General features: G+C 42.2%; 1 protein-coding gene across 1 annotated transcript in view; it reads left to right on the forward strand.

The window, feature by feature from the left end:
• Window positions 1–20325, forward strand: part of DOCK5 (dedicator of cytokinesis 5) — a 274029-nt gene that overhangs the window by 181966 nt on the left and 71738 nt on the right. The window contains exons 19-27 of the mRNA XM_018052344.1: window positions 1178–1275; window positions 1509–1598; window positions 2912–3012; window positions 6068–6202; window positions 11600–11711; window positions 13691–13761; window positions 14565–14671; window positions 17221–17357; window positions 19853–19948. Coding sequence (XP_017907833.1) covers window positions 1178–1275; window positions 1509–1598; window positions 2912–3012; window positions 6068–6202; window positions 11600–11711; window positions 13691–13761; window positions 14565–14671; window positions 17221–17357; window positions 19853–19948 — 947 coding nt within the window. The remainder of the gene's footprint in view (window positions 1–1177; window positions 1276–1508; window positions 1599–2911; window positions 3013–6067; window positions 6203–11599; window positions 11712–13690; window positions 13762–14564; window positions 14672–17220; window positions 17358–19852; window positions 19949–20325) is intronic.

Here is a 20325-nt window from a genome sequence, read left to right on the forward strand (position 1 = left end):
ACATATACATACCTGTAAAACATATACATACCTATATATAACATATACATACCTATATAATAGGTAGCCATCAAGGACTTACTGAATAACACACAGAACTCTACTCAGAGTAGTTTTCTGTAATAATCTATGTGGGAAATAGAATCTGAAAAAGAATATATATACATATATATGAATATATAATTTCTATATATTTACATATATAATTATATATCTTTACATATTATATGTTACTATAACTATATTCTTACATATAATTCTTGTGTATACTCATATTATTACAGTATATATTCTTATATATTCCTATATAATTCTTATTTATTCTTATAATAATTCTCTGTAATAATCTGTGTGGGAAGTAGAATCTGAAAAAGAGCATATATATTTATATATTCTTTTTACATATACATATTACATATTATAACTAAATCAGACTTCCGTGGTAGTTCAGAGATGGTAAAGAGTCTGCCTGCAGTGCAGGAGACCCGGGTTTGATTCCTCGGAGACCCAAGGAAGATCCCCTGGAGAAAAGAATGGCTACCCATCCAGTATCCTTGCCTGGAAAATTTCATGGACTGAAGAACCTGGTGGGCTGTAGTCCATGGTTTGCAAAGAGTTGGACATTTCAGAGTGACTTTCGCTCACTCACTATAGCTAAATCATTTTGCTGTATACCTGGAACTAACACGACATTGTGGATCAATGATACTCCAATATAAAATAAACTTTTTAAGTTGAAAAAAATCAATGAAATCTCTACAGTGTGGATGTGATGTTTAAATGAATTAATGTACATTTGTAAGTTTATTTTCCCCTCTGCATCCACCAAGACACACAGAGTGACAGGAGACAGATTAAGCAGTGCAGCAAATTAAAGGAAGGTAGCTTATTTCAGCGATTCCTGTGTAAGATGGTGATATCTTACATGAGAGGTGTGCCTTCTATTCAGGAATTGTTTTAGGTTCTTGTACATTTGTGGTTGTTTTTTTTTTTTTCTCTGTGAAGAAGGAAAGATGACTAAAAGGTTTTCTTTGACTTAGGTAAGAGACAGTAAATTAAAAGACTGCATAAGGTTCTAGCCACCTGTAGGAGCAATGATCTTCTCTACAGAGCTGTGTGTGTGGATTGCTCTGCAAATCTGTGTCTAACGCTCATGGTTTGTGGTTGTTCTTCCCAGTTGACCTGTTAGGCTTGTTAAATTGGCGCTCAAGCCCTCAGAATATTAAACACAATTTGAAGAAGTTAATGGAGGTGGATGGAGGAGAGATTGTGAAGGTATGTTTATTTATTCACAGATAAGACTACAGCCACTGCATCCTTAGTTCAGTATCTTAAATGAACCCAATGAGTGTAAACATAACCCCTAGTCTACATTGGGAAGCAAGTGTGCCAGTTTTTAAGAAAATGCTATTTTTAAAGCTCTTCTTTTGAAATCTAATTCTCGTATTTCTGCACCCTGGAGCTAAACTGAAAGCACCAGATAACCTGTCTGTTTTTCTTATCTTCAGTTTTTGCAAGATACACTAGATGCACTTTTTAACATCATGATGGAAATGTCAGATGATGAAACATATGACTTCCTCGTGTTTGATGCACTGGTAAGCAATTATGCATGATAACCTAGTGTTCATTCTCACAACTTTGTGGTTTTTGATAGTTCACTATTATAAATAATGGTGACAGTATCCTCCTGCATAAATATTTGTATCCATCTTTCTGATGAATTCTTGAGGCAACATTCCCAGAAGTCATGTTAGATACAATTGACTTCTTAAAATTTTTATTTATTTATTTTTGGCTGTGATGGCTCTTAGTTGCAGTGCTTGAACTTCTCTCTAGCTGCAGTGCTCAGGCCTAGTTGCCCTGTGGCATGTGGGATCTTAGTTCCCCAGCCCAGGATTGAACCTATGTCCCCTGCATTGGAAGATGGATTCTTAACCACTGGGCCACCAGGGTGGTACCTAGATATGATTGACTTAGAGTCAAGACCTTTTTTCTTCAATTCCTGTTAAATCTTCCTTTTTGATATGCTTTTTCTTTTTCATTTGGGAAAATGAGATATTTTACTACATTTGACGTAAAAGAATCCCTTTAACTTGATTTAAAATTGTCTGGCCCTGAACCAGAACATGGGGCTTCCCAGGTGGCTCAGTGGTAAAGTAACCGCATGCAGTGCAGAAGATGTCGGAGACCCAGGTTTCATCCCTGGATGGCGAAGATCCCCTGGAGAAAGAAGTGGCAACCCACTCCAGTATTCTTGCTTGGGAAATATGGACAGAGGAGCCTGGTGGGCTGCAGGCCATAGGGTTGGAAAGAGTCAAAAATGGCAGAGTGACTAAGTGCACACGCATGTTTCATAAGTAGGTGCAAAGTGGTTACTTGTTGGTTGTGTGTCTGGTAGTGATAAGACGTCACCTAATAAGAGTTAACATCTGAGCAGAGGATTGAGACCCAGAAGTCTGGTGAAGTTCAGTTTTTAGGGGCACCCACACTGCGCTGAGAAGAGAGACGTCGTTCAGTATTTCATTAGCTGTATCCTTGCGATAGTATCTGTTATTCTCTCAGGAAGCCCGTCCTCACACCCTGTCCCCTCCGATTCCGGTTTCTTCCCTGACCTGTTTACCAGCGCCCTGCCCGCTCTCTCTGGCGGTCAGCTCTCAGAGGCCAGGGGGTGCTGGATTGTATGGTCTTCCTCCCAGCATTTACCACAGTGCCTGACACTTCATGGGCTCTCTGTTCATGTTAAATAAAAAGAAACCTGAGACTTCTCTTCAGCTCTGGAGTAGTAATGTTGGGGACGCTGCCAAAATAATCAAGAAGGAAAAGAAGGCCCCATACATTGAGACCCAGCTTGCTGACTGAATGCCGGGGTTTGTGCTGTACTGCTATTTATATTTTTCACCTTTGGCAGGTGTTTATTATTTCACTGATAGGAGACATCAAGTTCCAGCATTTCAACCCTGTTCTCGAGACCTACATTTACAAGCACTTCAGCGCCACTCTGGCCTACGTGTGAGTACCAGGCCCAGGAAGGGTCTGTGGTTGGGTTGTTGGCTTGTGCTCCAGGGGCTGGGTTGTTGAGAAACCAAAAGGCCATGAGCTGAGGACCTGCACCTCTAAAGTACAGAACCTTGTGCTAAACTTCCTGGTGGAAAGTGGGAACCAACAGTTCCAACCATGGAAAAAGGATTATATTCAGGCCCTTATCTCTGGGAAGTTATGGAAGAGATAAGGCTATACTGCCTTAAGAATCCAGAGCATCTATAGGTGAGGAGTTGAAGTTGTTAGGAGCATGATCCAGGACAGAGGACCCTACCCAAGATCTTAGGAGGTGGGTGTCAGTGGGATCAGCCAGAGGTGCCAGTGGGATCAACCAGAAGGTGAAAGAGGACCACATGCTAGAGAACTGTAGGTCATACCCTCAACTCTACACAACGAATGCTTTGTAGAAGTCATTGCTTAGAGCAGGGGTCCCCAACCCCCAGGTCATGGGCTGGTACTGGTCAGTGACCTGATAGGAACCAGGTCCCACAGCAGCCAGTGAGTGGCTGGTGATCACATGAAGGAAGCTTCATCTGTATTTACAGCCACTTCCCATCCCTCACATCATCGCTTGAGCTCTGCCTCCTATCAGATCAGTGGTGCCATTAGATTCTCATAGGAGTGAACCCTCCTATTAACTGCATGCAAGGGATCTAGATTACGAACTCCTTATGAGAATCATCCTGAAAACTATTTTCTGTTCCCCTGGTCTGTTGAAAAATTGTCTTCCACATAACTGGTCCCTGGTGCCAGAAAACTGGCTTAGAGGATAGAAGATTGAGTTTTCTTTCTTTTACATAAGAGGGAATGGTCCCCACCTTTCCCAGAGTGAAGCCTTCTTTCTGTCTTTGTATTATGAGACCTGACTGGTGTTTACTCTGGTCTTTGCCTTGCAGTGCCCAGCTCACCACAGGGTGGCCTGTCCCCCAGCCCCTTGCATTCTGGTTTTTGTGCAGAGCAGCACGGTAGTGACAGGAATGTAGGTGAGATGGCAGGGATGTAGGGATGTTTCTCACATGGCGTAGGCCTGATTGTGCCAGTTGTTGCCAGCTGATCTGTCAGGCTACCTGCTGACCTGCTCTGTCATTCAGACCTTTGATCCCATGGTTTTTTTTCTGAACTGAACAAGAAAGCTCTCGGTTTTATCTGCATAATGGTTCAAAAATGTAATAAACATAAGGGACATTAAAGCCGTGTCAATGTAGCATAATCAGCAATTAACACAATAGATATAATTCCCTCTAGGTTCAGGGAAGCAGCAGATAAACCAATGAGGCAGCTCTTTACACCCAGTAGCCTGAATTTCCAAGGCAAGAGCCACAAGAGACAAAATCCTTCATATGATCTTACTTATTTGTGAAATCTAAAAAAAAAGTTGTTGTTGTTCAGTTGCTCAGTTGTGTCTGACTCTTTGCGACCTCATGGACTGTAGCACGCCAGGGCTCCCTGTCCTTAGCTATCTCTTGGAGTTTGCTCAAACTTGTGTCCATTGAGTCAGTGATGCCAACCAACCATCTGATCCTCTGTCATCCCCTTCTCCTGCCTTCAATCTTTCCCAGCATCAGGGTCTTTTCCAATGAGTCAGCTCTTTGCATCAGATGGCCAGAGTATTGGAGCTTCAGCATCAGTCCTTCCAGTGAATATTCAGGGTTGATTTCCTTTAGGATTGACTTGTTTGAACTCAGGGAACTCTCAAGAGTCTTCTCTAGCACCACAATTCAAAAGCATTAATTTTTTGGCATTCAGTCTTCTTTGTGGTCCAACTCTGGAAAAACCAAAGCTTTGACTCTATGGACCCTTGGCAAAGTGATGTACAAATAGTACAAATGGACTTATTTTTACAAAGTAGAAGTAGAGTCACAGGTGGAGAAAACAAACTTATGGTTACCAGGGGATACAGAAGGGGAGGGATAAGTTGGAAGATTGACATATACACAACTACATATACACTACTGTATATAAAATAGATAACTATTAAAAAGAGAGTGGGTATATGTATATGTGTAACTGATGCACTCTGTTGTACGCCTTAATCTAACACAGCATTTTAAGTCAACTCTACTCAAAAAAAGAAAAAGATGAAATCCTATCATTGGATCTTTATTACACAGAGCCAAGTGCAGGACTCCAAGTGGTGTGCTTCAGTAATCTGAGTTGATTTGCAATAACTGATCAATTCTACATGATTCCTATGAATTTTTCTTAATACTGGCTCAAAAAGATTCCCAGAAGAAAAGTTCAGAATTTCAGTGCCCTCAAAAATGTGAGATGGCCCAAGATTAAAACAATGCCTAGTCCAGAGACTCTAGAAAAACATAAAGAGCAATCCCAGAGCAGTTTTATCTGTTCAGATGCTCAGAACTCTGGGCTGCTCTTCTTCCCATACAATAAAATTTTTATCTGGCTCCAATTTAGGGATTCTAAAAAGTTGGGGCAGATTGGAGGGAATTAGATTTCTTTTAAGGTGGCTACTTAGGTAGATAAATCCATCCTTACAGGAAGATTTGAAAAAGTTGGCATAACATGTTGTTTTAGTCAAAAAGTTATTTCCTACTCTTTGCGACCCCATGGACTCTAGGCCACCAGGTTCCTCTGTCCATGGGATTTCCCAGACAAGAATACTGGTGTAGGTTGTCATTTCCTCCTCCAGGGGATATTCATGACCCAAGGATCGAACCCATGTGTCCTACATTGGCAGGCGGATTCTTTACCATTGTGCCACCTGGGAAACCCCTGTATAACATACTAGAGATTAAAATACCCTCACAATTCACACCCCTTCAGCTCTTTTTCTTGATCCTTTTAAAAATAATCCTGCAAAGGAAAAGAAAGTATCCCTTGTTTCTAAGCAGAAGGGAAGCTCTGAGCCTAGACTGCAGTGAAGAAGAAATTTCTAGAAGAAATAATTACTATAGTTATGACATCTACTTTCCCAGGAAGCCAAGTTCCCTTTTGTGTAGTGTACCTTAGGCCCCAGAATACCACTTTGCCCTATTGATGCTTTTCTCTTTCTCATCCTTTTCAGGAAGCTCTCCAAGGTACTGAACTTCTATGTGGCAAATGCAGATGATTCCAGCAAGACAGAATTGCTTTTTGCTGCTTTGAAAGCCTTAAAGTACTTGTTTAGGTTCATCATCCAATCTAGAGTACTCTACTTGAGGTAATGGTAATGGTAATACGATTTTGATGCTCTCCACCCTCTCTGACAGTAGTTTTTCTTATTCCTTGTGTACATGTTCAGCTCTGTGAGCTTTTGGGTCATGGAACTGTCAAATTTCAGAACTTTAGAGCTGAGGATGAGAGTGAACTTGTTGTTTAGTTGCTCAGTCCTGTCTGACTCTTGGCAACCCTATGGACTGCAACCCACCAGGCTCCTATGTCCATGGGATTTCCCAGGCAGGAACAGTGGAGTGCTTTGCCTTTCCATCTCCAGGGGATCTTTTCGACCCAGGAATTGAACCCATGTCTCCTGCACTGCTGGCATTTTCTTTACCACTGAGCCACCAGGGAAACCTAAGGGTGGACTGTGCAGCCTTTAAAGAAGGTTCATGCCGAGTCCTTTTGGGTCAGCAGAATTTCTAAGGCAGTAGTGGCAGTTGGACTGAGGGATGCAGGTGGCTACAATGTGTAACCCTAAATGAGAGCCTTTATTGGTGACAGATGTGTAGGAAGTCAGGTTCCTGTGGCAAGACTGTATTTAAAATAGCAAGGAGCTTCATGATGATATTGGATGTGCAAATCTAGGATCATGAACTATTGCTGGAAGTAGATGGAAATAGTAGCAATTGTTAGGGGGGTTTGTTTCTGAGGTTTGTGTTTCTTTGCTGACTTCAAGCTGAGGTGCCTGGTGAAACTAAGCCCTAAAGATATGATTAATTCCCAATTTGAATTCCTAGGATAACTGCTCCATCAAAAACAATAGAAATCAAAACTGAAAAAATAACTTTTCTGGGAATGTCCACAACCTCATTGCCATCGCTACTGGATTTCCAAAGTATATTTCTAAGGCAGATTTGTACTTCGGAAACTATAGGTAACATACTAAAATGTTCATAGGCATAAAGCTGCAAGTAAGAGGGTTTCAAGACTGTGATTTGAGCCTGTGTAGTTTTTTAAACCTCTTTTTTAAAAATCATAAAATTAAAGGCAAACACAGAAAAAAACTTGTGACTTATAGTAAAGATCAAAGGTCAATAGATTTACTAATTAAAGGCTCTTAAAAATCAACTACAGAATGATAAATATCCTTATACAATACAAACCAAAAATATAATTTACTAAAGAAAACAAGTGGTCAGTTAAATTTTTAAAATAATTTATACTATTAAAATGTAATATACACACCATCTTTACCTCTGCATTTGATAAAGGTGAAAAATCTTCATCATCCTTTGGTAAGAGTGGACAAATTTAGCCATGTGTTTTAATGCTGATAGGAATATAAACTCTTTAAGGATGGAAATTGGGCACTGTGAATAAAAATCAAACATATACACGCAAAGCAGAGGAAGATATTTGTCCAGTGATAAACCATCTAAAAATTTATGAAAAGAAATCCATCAAGTATGAACAAAGATGAATGTTACAGTATGTGTATTGCACCCTTTCAAATGTAGGGTATTTTAAATGAGGCAAGATAACCCTGATAGGTTCAAAACTAAGGTAGAAAACATAATATCACAATTTCAAAAATAATTTAGAACTGGATGCATAATATGTGAAAATTTTAATAGTAAAACTGTAGGTAAGAGGACTTTAAGTAGGTTTATTTTTTATCTCCATTTTCAAAGTTTCTACAGTGAATTTGTACATTTTTACGGTTTATAAACATGTTCAATGACTTAAAAGTTGAGCTGGACAAATGACAACTCTTTCTTCCCTAGCAGAAGCTAGTGGTGTTCCCCTAGCACAGGGTGTATACTCACCCTCTGTTAGTCTTTTCAGATGGTCTTTTATTGTTTGGTATTTGTATTTCATAATTAATGCTGAATTTCCACGTATTTGGTTAGGATGTCCTACTGAGGAAACGTTCCCTTACCTAAAAGTTTGTATAGCAAACCAAACCCTGATGTTCAGCAATAAGTATCCTCATAAAAACATAAAAAGAAAACCTTAATTGACGAAATTTAAAAAATTAATTTCCATTAATGATTCACTGACTCTTTTACCCTTCATAATGTTTCATTGCATCCAGTCCATTGTGTTCTTTTGCTCTTAACTTTGCCAACAAAGGTCTGTCTAGTCAAAGCTATGATTTTTCCAGTAGTCATTGATAGTTGGACCATAAAAAAGGCTGAGTGCTAATAAGAATTGATACTTTCAAACTGTGGTGTTGGAGAAGACTCTTGAGAGTCCCTTGGACTGCAAGGAGGTCAAACCAGTCAATCCTAAAGGAAGTCAGTCCTGAATATTCATTGGAAGGACTGAAGCTGAAGCTCCAATACTTTGGCCACCTGATGTGAAAAGCCAACTCATCAGAAAAGGCCCTGATGCTGGGAAAGATTGAAGGCAGGAGAAGGGGACGACAGAGGACGAGATGGTTGGATGGCATCGCCGACTCAGTGGATGTGAGTTTGAGCAAGCTCTGGGAGATGAAGGACAGGGAAACCTGGCCTGCTGCAGTCCAGGGGGTCACAAAGAGTTGGACACGACTGAGTGACTGAACAACAGCACTGTGTTCATCATTTTCAAGGTCAGATCGCATGACAACAGTGGAAAAGCCAAGTTAATTGACCCATGAAACTAAGAGAGTGACTGTGTTGAACTTAGGCCCAGATGGCCTGTTTATTATTATTTTTCCCTATGATGTTTTCTCATTCTAAAGAAGAGCTTAAGCTGGGACAGAGAGTCTGGCAATCTGTATTCTCCAATCGCTTGGATTTTTTTTTGTTTGTTTAATTGAAGGATAATTGCTTTACAGAATTTTGTTGTTTTCAATCGCTTGGATTTTACAGACGCAATAGGACACTGAGAAGGTTGGTTTTAATCCTGCAATCTCATGTTAGTCCCTTTTTAATTAATAGTTTTTTTTGTCTCCATTGAATTTGTTACAATATGCTTCTGTTTTATGTTTTGGTTTTGGCCTCAGGGCGCGTGGGAATCTTAGCTCCCCGACCAGGGATTGAACGCACACCCCCAGTGTTGGAGGGTGAAGTCTTAACCATTGGACTCCCAGTGACGTCCATAATTCCTTTTTTTAAGTCACAAACGTAGGATGCTCTGGGTATTGGGGGTCTAGCACAGATGAGACGAGGTCCCTGCTCCAGTGATGCTTGTGGGTTACATCAAGGTCAGGGGGGGCAGATAATAAAGAAGCCCACAAGATCATCTCAGGTAGATAAAAGCTAGGAGGGAAGGCATTGATGTGACAATGACCTGGGAAGGCTCCTTGAGCTGAGCTGGTGGGAGAGACTTATCTGGTGGCTAGCATTTGAGTTGAGACTGAAAGACAAGGAGCTGGCCTCTGAAGGCCTCAGGTAAGAGAAGTGTGGGGAGTAGGAACAGCTATAGCAGGTGTCCTGCGGGGGCACCGAGTGACCTGTGGGAGGAATCAGGAGAAGCCACTGTTGCTGGAGCACAGAGATCCAGAATGGGAGGACGGAGCCTCGCAGGCAGAGATGCATGATGGAGACCACTTAGGTCATCATAACGAGTTCAAATCTCATTCCAGGTGTCATGGGAAATCACTGAAGGGTTTCAGTTAGAGAGGTAGTGATACCTGGCTTATATTTTACTGAGTTGGCGAAAAAGTTGATTTAGGTTTTTCTGTACGATGCTGTGGGAAAACTTGAACCAACTTTTTGGCCAACCCAATACAAGATCATCTCATCTCTTAGGTGGAAAATGGATTGCCAGGGGTTAAGAGTGAAACCTGGGTGACCACTTAATAGGCTATAATTTGTTGTGTTTTAAGTTTTAGGCTTTTTTTTTTAATTGGAGGGTAATTGTTTTACAATGTTGTGTGTGTTTCTGCAATATTAGTTTCAACAATGTGAATCAGCTGTAGTGTATACATATATCCCCTCCCTGTTAACCCTCCCTCCAGTAGGCTGTTATAGTTCAAATGTGAGATCCGGTGAGTCTGTCTCCTGTGAGATGCAGAGAGTGGACCAATTTAGAGATAAGAGATCACAGGACTCGCTGTTAGAATGGGTGGGAGAGTGAGGGAGAAGAATTGTAGATAACTTCTAGGTTTGGTGTGCTACTTGCCAAGATGTGGACTATTGAAAGATGAGCAGGAAAATCAAGTGAGCTCTGTTTTGCACATGTTCATTTTGAGATACTTCATGGAATAAATTGCAAATAAAGTTCTTTTCCAGTTCTGCAGAATGGATGAATTGAGAATTCGCAGGAACTCTCTGAATAATTTTCAGAGAAGTTCACATTCCATAGGTACCATATAGGTTATAGGTGAATGGAGGAGACTAATATAAATATGTATATGCATATATATTTGAGTGTGTGTATAAAATTCCAAGTTTGAACCATCCCTACTCTTGGCCAGTTGGTGGTAAGATGGCCACCCAGCATAAGTGCACTTGGACAATAGTTTCAGTACTTTTGTGTTTCTTGAGACATGAGCCTTCTGATTTCTACTTAGGAGAAAACCCAACTTTTCAGTTGATAGACAAGCAGGGTACCTTACTTAAACAAGCATGAATCAGGGACTCCCCAGGAGATCCATCATTTAAGACTCCGAGCTTCTGATGCAGGTGTATTTGACCCCTGATTGGGGAACTAAGATCTCACATGCCTCACAGCATGGCGAAAAGCTTTTTTTTTTTTTTTTTTTTAAATTTAAAAAGCAAGAAACAAAGCACAGTATCAGTGAAGGCCCAGGTGGCCTGTGTCCTGTGAGGGCCCTGTTGTGGAGCAGGTTGGCCAGGTCAGTAGATAGAAGAATGCTAACTGGACTCACAGACTAGATTGGTTTCAGATCATTTCTGGGTTGAAGAACTTTACTACCTATTGTCTGAAACTTCAGCACAAATGATCTTGATGTGATGAGACAGAATGATTCAAGTGGCAGGGTGATTAGATAGAATGATTAGAAGAGGTGAGAGAGAAGGGAGGGTTGGAGGGCAGGAGGTGGCAAGGACTGAGCTGTCAGTCTAGGTAGCTGAGAAAGTCCCCTGCTTATTGGACATTGTTCTAATGAGCTGAGGATGCTGGGCTTGTAGGCAGGGCTCATTTGCTACTTGAGGCAAAGCAGCAGCTGGCTGTTCCCCACTCTGTTCCAGGAATGCCCACACGCCACTATGATGGAGGACATCACCAAGACTGGCCTTCAGACAGCTTGAGGGGACCAGGAGGAGAGCCCTGTTGTAGGACTTTACATACAAATCACTACCTTCCTTTTGCCAGGTGGTGATGACTTCCCAGCTTCGGGGCCCCTCCCTGAACCACCTTAGTTAGAGCACTTGTGACGGCTCCGTGCAGTGTGAAGAGGTGACAAGTGAGGCATGGGCCTCTAGCATCCTGTAGGCAACAAAGCTATTGAAAAATGTCTTTTAAAGATGGAATATCTGACTGCCTTCTTTTTTTTTTTTCTGTTTAGATTTTATGGCCAAAGTGAAGATGGAGATGAATTTAGTAATTCAATCCGCCAGTTATTTCTTTCTTTCAATTCACTGATGGACAGGCCTATGGAAGAAGCTGTTAAGATCAAGGTCAGCTTGATCTACTTGGGCTGCTCTTAATACTGTGGGTGAGAATGTTCTGGGGAATGAAAAACTTGCAGTGCATGATAAAAAAATAATAATCCTCATTCATGGAAAACTTGTTAATTTTAGAATGACTTGTAGAAAGTAAAGGGGAAATCACTTTGTATTCACTTTTTCGTACATTTGTATTTTCAAATGTTCATTTCCCAAAGACAAGCTACCTATTTTTATTGAAGTAGAGTTGATTTACAATGTTGTGTTAGTTTCAGGTATACAGCAAAGTGATTCAGTTATACATATGTATTTTTTGCAGATTCTTTTTCATTACAGGTTATTATAAGATATTGAATATAGTTCCCTATGCTATACAGCAGGTCCTTGTTTATTTTATATATCCTGATGTTATATCTGTTAATCCTAATTTATCCCTTCCTACCCTCTCCCCTTTGATTACTGTAAGTTTTTTCCCCTATGTCTGTGAGTCTGTTTTATAAATAAATTCATTTATGTTATTGCTAGATGCCACATATAAATGATGTCATATGATATCTGTCTTTTTTATGGCTGAGTAATATTCCATTATCAGAGAAGGAAGTGACAACCACTCCAGTATTCTTGCCTAGAGATTTTCACGGACAGGGGAGCCTGGCAGGCTACAGTCCATGGGATGGCAAAGAGTCGAACATGACTGAGTGACTAACACTTACTTACAATATTCCATCACACACACACACACACACACACACACACACATACATAGCACCTCTTTATCATTCCTCTGTTGATGGACACTTAGGCTGTTTCCATCTTTGGCTTTTGTGAATAGTATTGCTGTGAACATTGGGGTGCATGTATCTTTTCAGATCTGAGTTTGTGTTTCTTCTAGTAGATGCCCAGGAGTGGGATTGCTGGATGATATAGTGATGCTATTTTTTGTTTTGTGAGGAACCTCCATGCTGTTCTTCATAGTGGTACCAATTTTCATTCCCACCAACAGTGTAGGAGTGTTGCCTTTTTTCCACACCCTCACCAGCATTTATTGTTCATAGACTTCTGACCTGTGTGAGATAAAGCTCATTGGATTTTCTTTTCTGTAATAATCAGTGATGTTGAGCATCTTTGCATGTGCTTAATTGTGTCTAAATATAATCCATGGCACCTAAAACTTCTAGAAGAGAACATAGGCAAAACATTATCTGACATAAATCGCAGCAGTATTTTCTTAGATCAGTCTCCCAAGTCAAAAGAAATAAAAGGAAAAATAAACAAGTGGGACCTAATCAAACTAAAAGGCTTTTGCGTAGCAAAGGAAGCCATAAAGAAAACAAAAAGACAACCCACAGGATAGGAGAAAATATTTGCAAACAGTGCAACCTGCAAGGGATAATTTCCTAAATACGCAAAACAGCTCATCCACCTCGATATCAAAAGACCAAACACCGCAATCAAAAAATGGGCGGAAGACCTAAATAGACATTTTCCCAAAGATGACAAGCTACCCTTTTAGACATCCCTTGCACGGCTTTTATGGCCTCTGTGAATTTAGCCAATTGATCTTGATAATGATTCAAGCAGCAGGCTTTCTTCTTAGGGCTTCCCTTCTCCCCAGAAGCCCAAAGTCATCATCATCATCATCCTTAGCAGTTTTTTAAATGTAAAATATGTAATCCCTAAGGACTCAGATCTGAACTTTATTTTCTCCTCCCTCTGGCAACTTTGTGAGGGAAATGTCAAGGTTTTGATTACCTCCTTGGATAGAAAAAATGAATTCTAAACGGACAGTGGAAAGCTGTCTGTCCAGATTTTTTTAGGAGAAAGATGATGGGAGATCTTGTGTTAGCAATACTGGCTTTCTCCTTCATCACAAGAATATTCATGTCCAGTTTCCTGATTCCCAGCATTGGTCATTTCTTCTTGAGATCATGCAGGAAATTCTGTATCTGTCCTGCTTGATGACTGAATCTGCCTTTTTGTTTCTCTTGCAGGGGGCAGCCTTGAAGTACCTTCCTAGCATCATTAATGATGTCAAACTTGTGTTCGATCCTATTGAACTCAGGTAAATAGCCAAAAACTATTGTTTCTTTTAAAAAAAAGTTATTTATTTGGCTGTCTTGGGTCTTAATGGCGGCACTCAAGCCTCTCTGATTGTGTTACATGGGCTCCAGAAAGCTCGGTCTTAATTGTTCCACAGCATGTGGGATCTTAGTTGCCCAACCAGGGATTGAACCAGCATCCCCTGCATTGCAAGGCAGATTCTTAACCACTGGACCACCAGGGAAGTTCCTGTTATTTCTTAACAGGAGATGCAACTCCCCTGCTCGGCTTCAGCTTGGACTACTACGCATGCTGTGATTCTTCTAACATGTATGGACACGTATGAACTGAACACCTTTCTGTGCTCAGTTCTAGGGAGGATAAAGGCCCCTGAGAGAGGTTTGCACTTTCTCCAAAGAAACAAAATGCACTGATATAAAATTAACTGTAGGAAAAAATGCATAATAATATGCTTCCAGCCATACACCTAAGTACCCCAGGAATGCCAGGTCAGATGGTGATTGACACTGGGGTGGAATTAGCCAGAAAAGGCTTTTGCAGAAATTGAGTATAAAGACAGGTCTGCAAAGCAGTGATGGACCTGACTGTTTGGCAGGTTTGGCAGACTCAGTTCCCCAGCTGAGCCCTAGAGTGAATGCAGAATATGGCCTCTCCTTGGCTTCTTAGAGACAGACTCTCCGGTCATTGAGGAGAGAATTCCAGGTCAACCTCTCCACGCCCAAATAATCTCCCACGAGAGAGGAAAAGCTTATTCCCTTCAACAAGGCAGGATAAAACCACTAACTACCCGGGTTTCTCTTCTAGTGTGCTCTTCTGCAAATTCATCCAGAGCATCCCTGACAACCACTTAGTTCGCCAGAAACTGAACTGCATGACCAAGATAGTAGAGAGCAATCTTTTCCAGCAGTCGGGTGAGTCTCCAGCAAAAATGGCCGCTTACAGAAATTGTCTTCCTCAGCCAATGCTGCCTTTAAAAAAAAAAAATTAATTGTGTCCTTGTTGAAACTTAAGCGCTTCCTGGAAACTGGTTTTAAGGAGAAGGTGAAATCAGTTCAACGTTTTACCTAGCTCCATGAAAGAGCAAAATCATATGTTCTTTAATGTTTGATTCTATAGTGAATGTTGCATTAATTAGCAAACTTTGTCCTCAAAATACAAACCCCAGAAAGCAACAGGCAAGCAGGAAAGATGGTCCTTTTAAACAAATGCATCTCCTTTGACCTAGAAATGGAGTATAATATCAGTAACCAGGGACCAGGGCAGGCAGTGATACCATGATGTCATGGCATGGGGCAGTGATGCTGTGGGGCGGTGGTACCCTGTGGCAGGGATGCAGTGATGCTGTGGGACAGTGGTACCCTGTGGCAGGGATGCAGTGATGCTGTGGGGTGGTGGTACCCTATGGCAGGGATGCAGTGATGCCCCAGGGCAGTGATGGACTTCTTGCTGCTTGTACTTGCTCAGCAGAGCAGGTTGTGCACATTTCTCCTCCACTCCATGCCTAGTCATATCACATCAGTGGCAAAAAATTGACCGTGGCAGGAGCAGTGGCAGTCACTATAAATCAGAGAGGTTCCGGGGGAGCTGTGGGTGAGCCCGATTACCGTCTTACTGCTGGGAGTGGAGGAGGGCACCGAGGGAAGAAAACTTCTACATTGATAAAAGACTCTTCATTTTGTAACTAGTCAAGCAGGGAGCCATTAAGTGTAAATCACTGTGTTCCTGCCCCAAAATTGACATGGGAAGGAGGTCCCATACCTGGTCCTTTCCCAGTAAACCCAAGACCCGTCAGGGTGGGCCAGCTGTGGGAGTTGTTTTTGAAGCTACCACCAGGTCAGGGAGTCCCAGTGGGTAATTCATGCTGTGTGTATTGGCTGGAGGGTCTGAGGACTACCAGGGTACCTCAGAAGCAGGAAAAGTTGAGTAGGTTGGTGAGAGAACCCTCTTGACTGTGCCCCAGGCTAGGTATGTAACTTCAGATAAACAAAGGACCATCTCGTAAGTCTCAGCTTCTGTTTCTATGGAAGGATGGACTTGTACTAGGTCAGATCAGCAGTGTTTTTTGGCTCTGATATTTTCTAAGCCTCAAAATTTGTGCTCAGACATTTCAGCTGTTTCAAGGACATGGTCAGGGGGAGTGCAGAAAGCTACTGAGTGCTCTTAAGTAGAAAACCTAGTATTAGTCAACCTCTTATTATGCTGTGATAACTTCTGCCTCTAAGGGTGTGGAAAGCATAAATGAGACCATGAAGATGAGGCATTTGAGCTGAAGAGCAAGGATGCACTTCATAATTCCAACAGAGGAAGTGGTATCACTGTTCACAGTCATTTCTGTTCATGCCCAGAATATCTGGACTTATCAGAATAATATTTTATCATCATGAAGTTCCCAGAAAGAAGACATAGTGGAAAGAAAGCACCTTCCTGTATGAAGTCCAAGTATCTGCAAAAGCATGAAAAGAATATCTGTGAAACTCACTGAAATGTGCTGATGAAGCTTAGTGAGCATGGGAATTTTTGCGTATATTGTACCCATTTGGTAGAACATGTTAAGAAATTAAAAGCATATAACTTGCTTAGTATATTAATTTCCTATAACTTAGCTTACAAATATCACATTGGCCTATTTTTTTTTGCTGCACCACATGGCTTATGGGACCTTAGTTTCCTGACCAGGGATCAAACCTGTACACTATGTGGTGGAAGCGCTGAGTCCTAACCACTGGAATGCCAGTGAATCCCTAAGTTGACCTTTTTAAATGTTGTTTCAGTTAAAAAATTTTTTAAGACTTTTATTGAACTTGTTATAATAGGGCTTCTGAGGTGCTTTTCTTTTTTTGGCCTTAAGGCATGTGGGATCTTAACTCTCTGATAGGGATTGAATCGACACCCCTCTGCACTGGAAGGCAGCGTCTTCACTGCACCTCCAGGGAAGTCCTGGTCTTTTAAAAAAAAAAAAAAATTATATGCCTTAAAAAAAAAAAAACCTCTGTGTTACTCACTCAGTTGTACCCAGCTCTTTGTGATCCCATGGACTGCAGCCCGCCAGACTCCTCTGTCCACGGGATTCTCCAGGCAAGAATACTGGAGTGGGTTGCCATTTCTCCTTCTCAAGGGATCTTCCCAACCCAGGGATTGAACCCTGATCTCCTGTGTTGCAGGCACACTATTTACCATCTGAGGCAAAGGAAGCTCCACCCCCGCCCCCCCAAGAAAGCTAGACGTTGTTAAATACTTTATAAGCATGGGACTACACACTAGGTGGGATTTCCTTTGCATTTAAGATCAAGGTAGCGGGCTGAACTTCCATGCCTAAAAATCACGTGCTCCTGGGAGCCCCCGCAGGGCTGAGTCCAGAGCTGGGAGCTGGAGGGACAGGCAGAGGGGGCTGTAGGAAGGAGCCAGGCTGTGTGGAGGGGTGCTCCGGCAGCTGCTGAGTGGTCTGCCTTCTCGCCCGCAGAGTGCAGGGATGTGCTGCTGGCCCTGCTGATAGACCAGCTCAGCGGCCAGTTAGATGACAACTCCAGCAAGCCTGACCACGAGGCCAGCTCACAGCTTCTCAGCTACCTCCTGGAGGTTCTGGACAGGAAGGATGTGGTGAGTTCAAGAGTCCCTCATGTGGAGCACAGCTCATGCTGGTCCCGTGGCCGGGGACAGGAACAGCTGTGCGGCCCTGCTCATCCCAGGCAGTTGAGAATCTAGGCGGTACCCACTTCAGAGGTGTTTAGAGAGGCTTCTCCTGGCTAGAACCTACCAGGCAAGTCTAGGTCTGGGGAGGTCTGCCTGCTATGGGGGCCGCTGCTGGCTGATTTTCCTGGCCAGCCCAGTTTGACCATCACTGAGGTTTCTCTGGGAACTTTTCAGAACCAGAGCTCTGTGTAGGCTTATAAGGTAGAAACCTCTACCCTCTTGTGCTTTTGGTACCTGATGGCTTGAGCTTCTGAGAAGTTCTCCATATATACTTTCTGATGCTGATCCTTCCTTCTGAAACCTAAATGTTGTTTTCTACTCTTTTTTTTACATAATATCTCTTTTATTTGGCTGAGCCATGCAGCTTGCAAGATCTTAATTCCAAGGAACTAACCCATTTCCCCTGAAGTGGAAGCTCGGAGCCTTAACCGCTGAACCATCAGCATAGTCCCTGGGGGTGGTAGTTTAGTCGCTCAGTCGTGTGCAATGCTTTGCAGCCCCATGGACTATAGCTGCCAGGCTCCTCTGTCCATGGGATTCTCTAGGCAAGAATATTGAAGTCGGTTGCCATTTCCTTCTCCAGGGGATCTTCCTGACCCAAGGATCAAACCCAGATCTCCTACATAAAGTCCCTAGACATATTTATATGTACAAACTAATTCCCTGTGTCTTCCTATACCATTTCGGCTCATTCCAGGCTCTCATTACTAAAGCTTATTCTTATGCCCCCCTTTTTTTATAGCCCAGTATTCCCTCCTGTTTTCCTATAACTACATCTTCACCTTTCCCCCATTCTTCAGAGTCCAGTTGCATTAAGCACCTCCATAAAGTAGTTGTTGGTACAGTCCTGCCCAAATTCCTGCACTCTACTAGCTGCCTTTATTCTGTCCTTACGTTTTAAGGCTTTTACCATCTTTGAGTTATAAATCCCACTCACAAACACTCCTTACATAGCTCCTGTGCTTTGGACACTGTGAAAGGTCTGAGTCTTCAGTAGTGAACAAGAGAAGCAAGCCCTCCCCTCATGAAACTGCCCTTCCAGGGGAACCTTTGTATTTTGTTTATTTATATTTAAGCCCCAACCCTCCTGCTGAAGTGTAAATTTGTTAAAGACTCAGAGGGTGCCTGTACACTGGCCACACCTGCCGGGGTCTAACATGTGGAACTCATGTAAATAGAGGAAAACACAATACCCCACAGAGAGGCAGGTTTTATGAGTCGCTTTCATTCGAAGAAATAATAAAAAGCAAGGGGGTACTAATAATACTTGCTGTTTTAATAAAAGTACAGAAATAGCAATGATCTAGTTGTTGGAAGCATTAAGCAGGAGATTCAGACTATCTTTCAAGAAGCAGGTATGGATACTGGCTTTGAAAAGGCGAGTTGAATATTGACAAGTTGGAACTGAAAGAATGTAATATCAAATCACAAGAAGGAAGAAAAACATTCTCAAGGCAGTGTTGGGTGTATCAGCCCAGCTAATTCCTATATAGGAACTTTTTTTTTTTTTTTTTGCAGCTATGAATATTGAAGGCTCTTTAAAGTTGAATACTTGCTCATAGATACCTGACAGAGTCAGATTATTAATCCCTTATCTTAGTCTGCTCAAACTGCTCTAGTAAAATAGCGAAGGCTGTGTGGATTAAAGAATAGATTTATTTCTCATAGTTCTAAGGACTGGAAGTTCAGGGTCACCATGCCGGCATGGCTGGGTCCTGGTGGGGGCCTCCTCCTGGCCTGCAGACAGCCACCTTCTAGCTGTGTCCCCATGTAGCCTTTCCTTGGCAGGACAAGCTCTCAGGTGTCCCTTCTTAAAAGGATACTAACCCATCAATCCCAGCTTTTGTCTTCATGACCTGATTCGCTCCCAAAGCTCTGTCTCCAAATACCATCACCTTTAGGGGTTAGAGCTTCAACATAGAAATTTTGAAGGCAAAACTTCAGTTCATAACAATGTCCTTGACTTGAATTTCTTTTTTAACAGAAGATGGCAAGAACTTTGTATATTTGCATTTTGCTTCCCATTCATGTGCCCAATTTTCCTGGGTGACCTGATCTACTCAGGGTCAGGACCCAGTACCTCATGCTAGTGGGGGTCCTCCAAAAACTGTTTATTGAGTCAGCAGCTACAGGGAGCTCTCAGTGAGTCCAGATGACGTAGGTTATTAGGAAGATATTCTTCTGCCTCTCCACCTTCATCTTTCAAACGTTAGAACCAATGATATTAAGCAGATTCCTTAATAACATTATGATCATTCTGCGATGTTTCCCCCTCTTGGATAAGAGACTGTTTTGTAGGCAAGAGCCAGAACGAGATGAAAGAGAAATCTCGACTGTCGAAGGTTTCCTTAAGAAAAGTGAAGCAAGTCAGAAGTGTGTCCATCCATGTGTTTCCTCCTTAGGGCCCCACGGCGAAGCACATACAGCTGGTAATGGAACGGCTGCTGAGAAGGATCAACCGGACCGTGATTGGGATGAGCCGACAGTCTCCCCATATTGTGAGTGTCGTCCAGGGGACCACGCGGACACTGCAGCTTCTCGATGTCCCATCCCACCTACCCAATGAGGGGCTTTGGGGACCAGTGACTTGAGATCAAATTCACATAGGCCCCTCCCATCCCAGTTTCTAGACTGCACTGTTTGTTGGGTGGCTTAGCTCCCTCGGGAATTGAATGGGGCCTCGAACTTCATAGCCTCCCTGGTTGAGTGACTCTTCTTTTCAACTATGAGTAAATCTGATGCTGATTTTTCCTTGAGGGAAAATGATCCAACAGGAAGGTGGAGGAGATGAATGGGGGACAGTTATTAAGGATCTCACTAATGCAAAGTGTGTGAATCCATTCTTAAGGAGTCTTACTCAGATGGACGGTGAGAC

This window comes from Capra hircus, chromosome 8 (genome assembly GCF_001704415.2).
Source record: "Capra hircus breed San Clemente chromosome 8, ASM170441v1, whole genome shotgun sequence".
In the NCBI taxonomy this organism is placed as follows: domain Eukaryota; kingdom Metazoa; phylum Chordata; class Mammalia; order Artiodactyla; family Bovidae; genus Capra; species Capra hircus.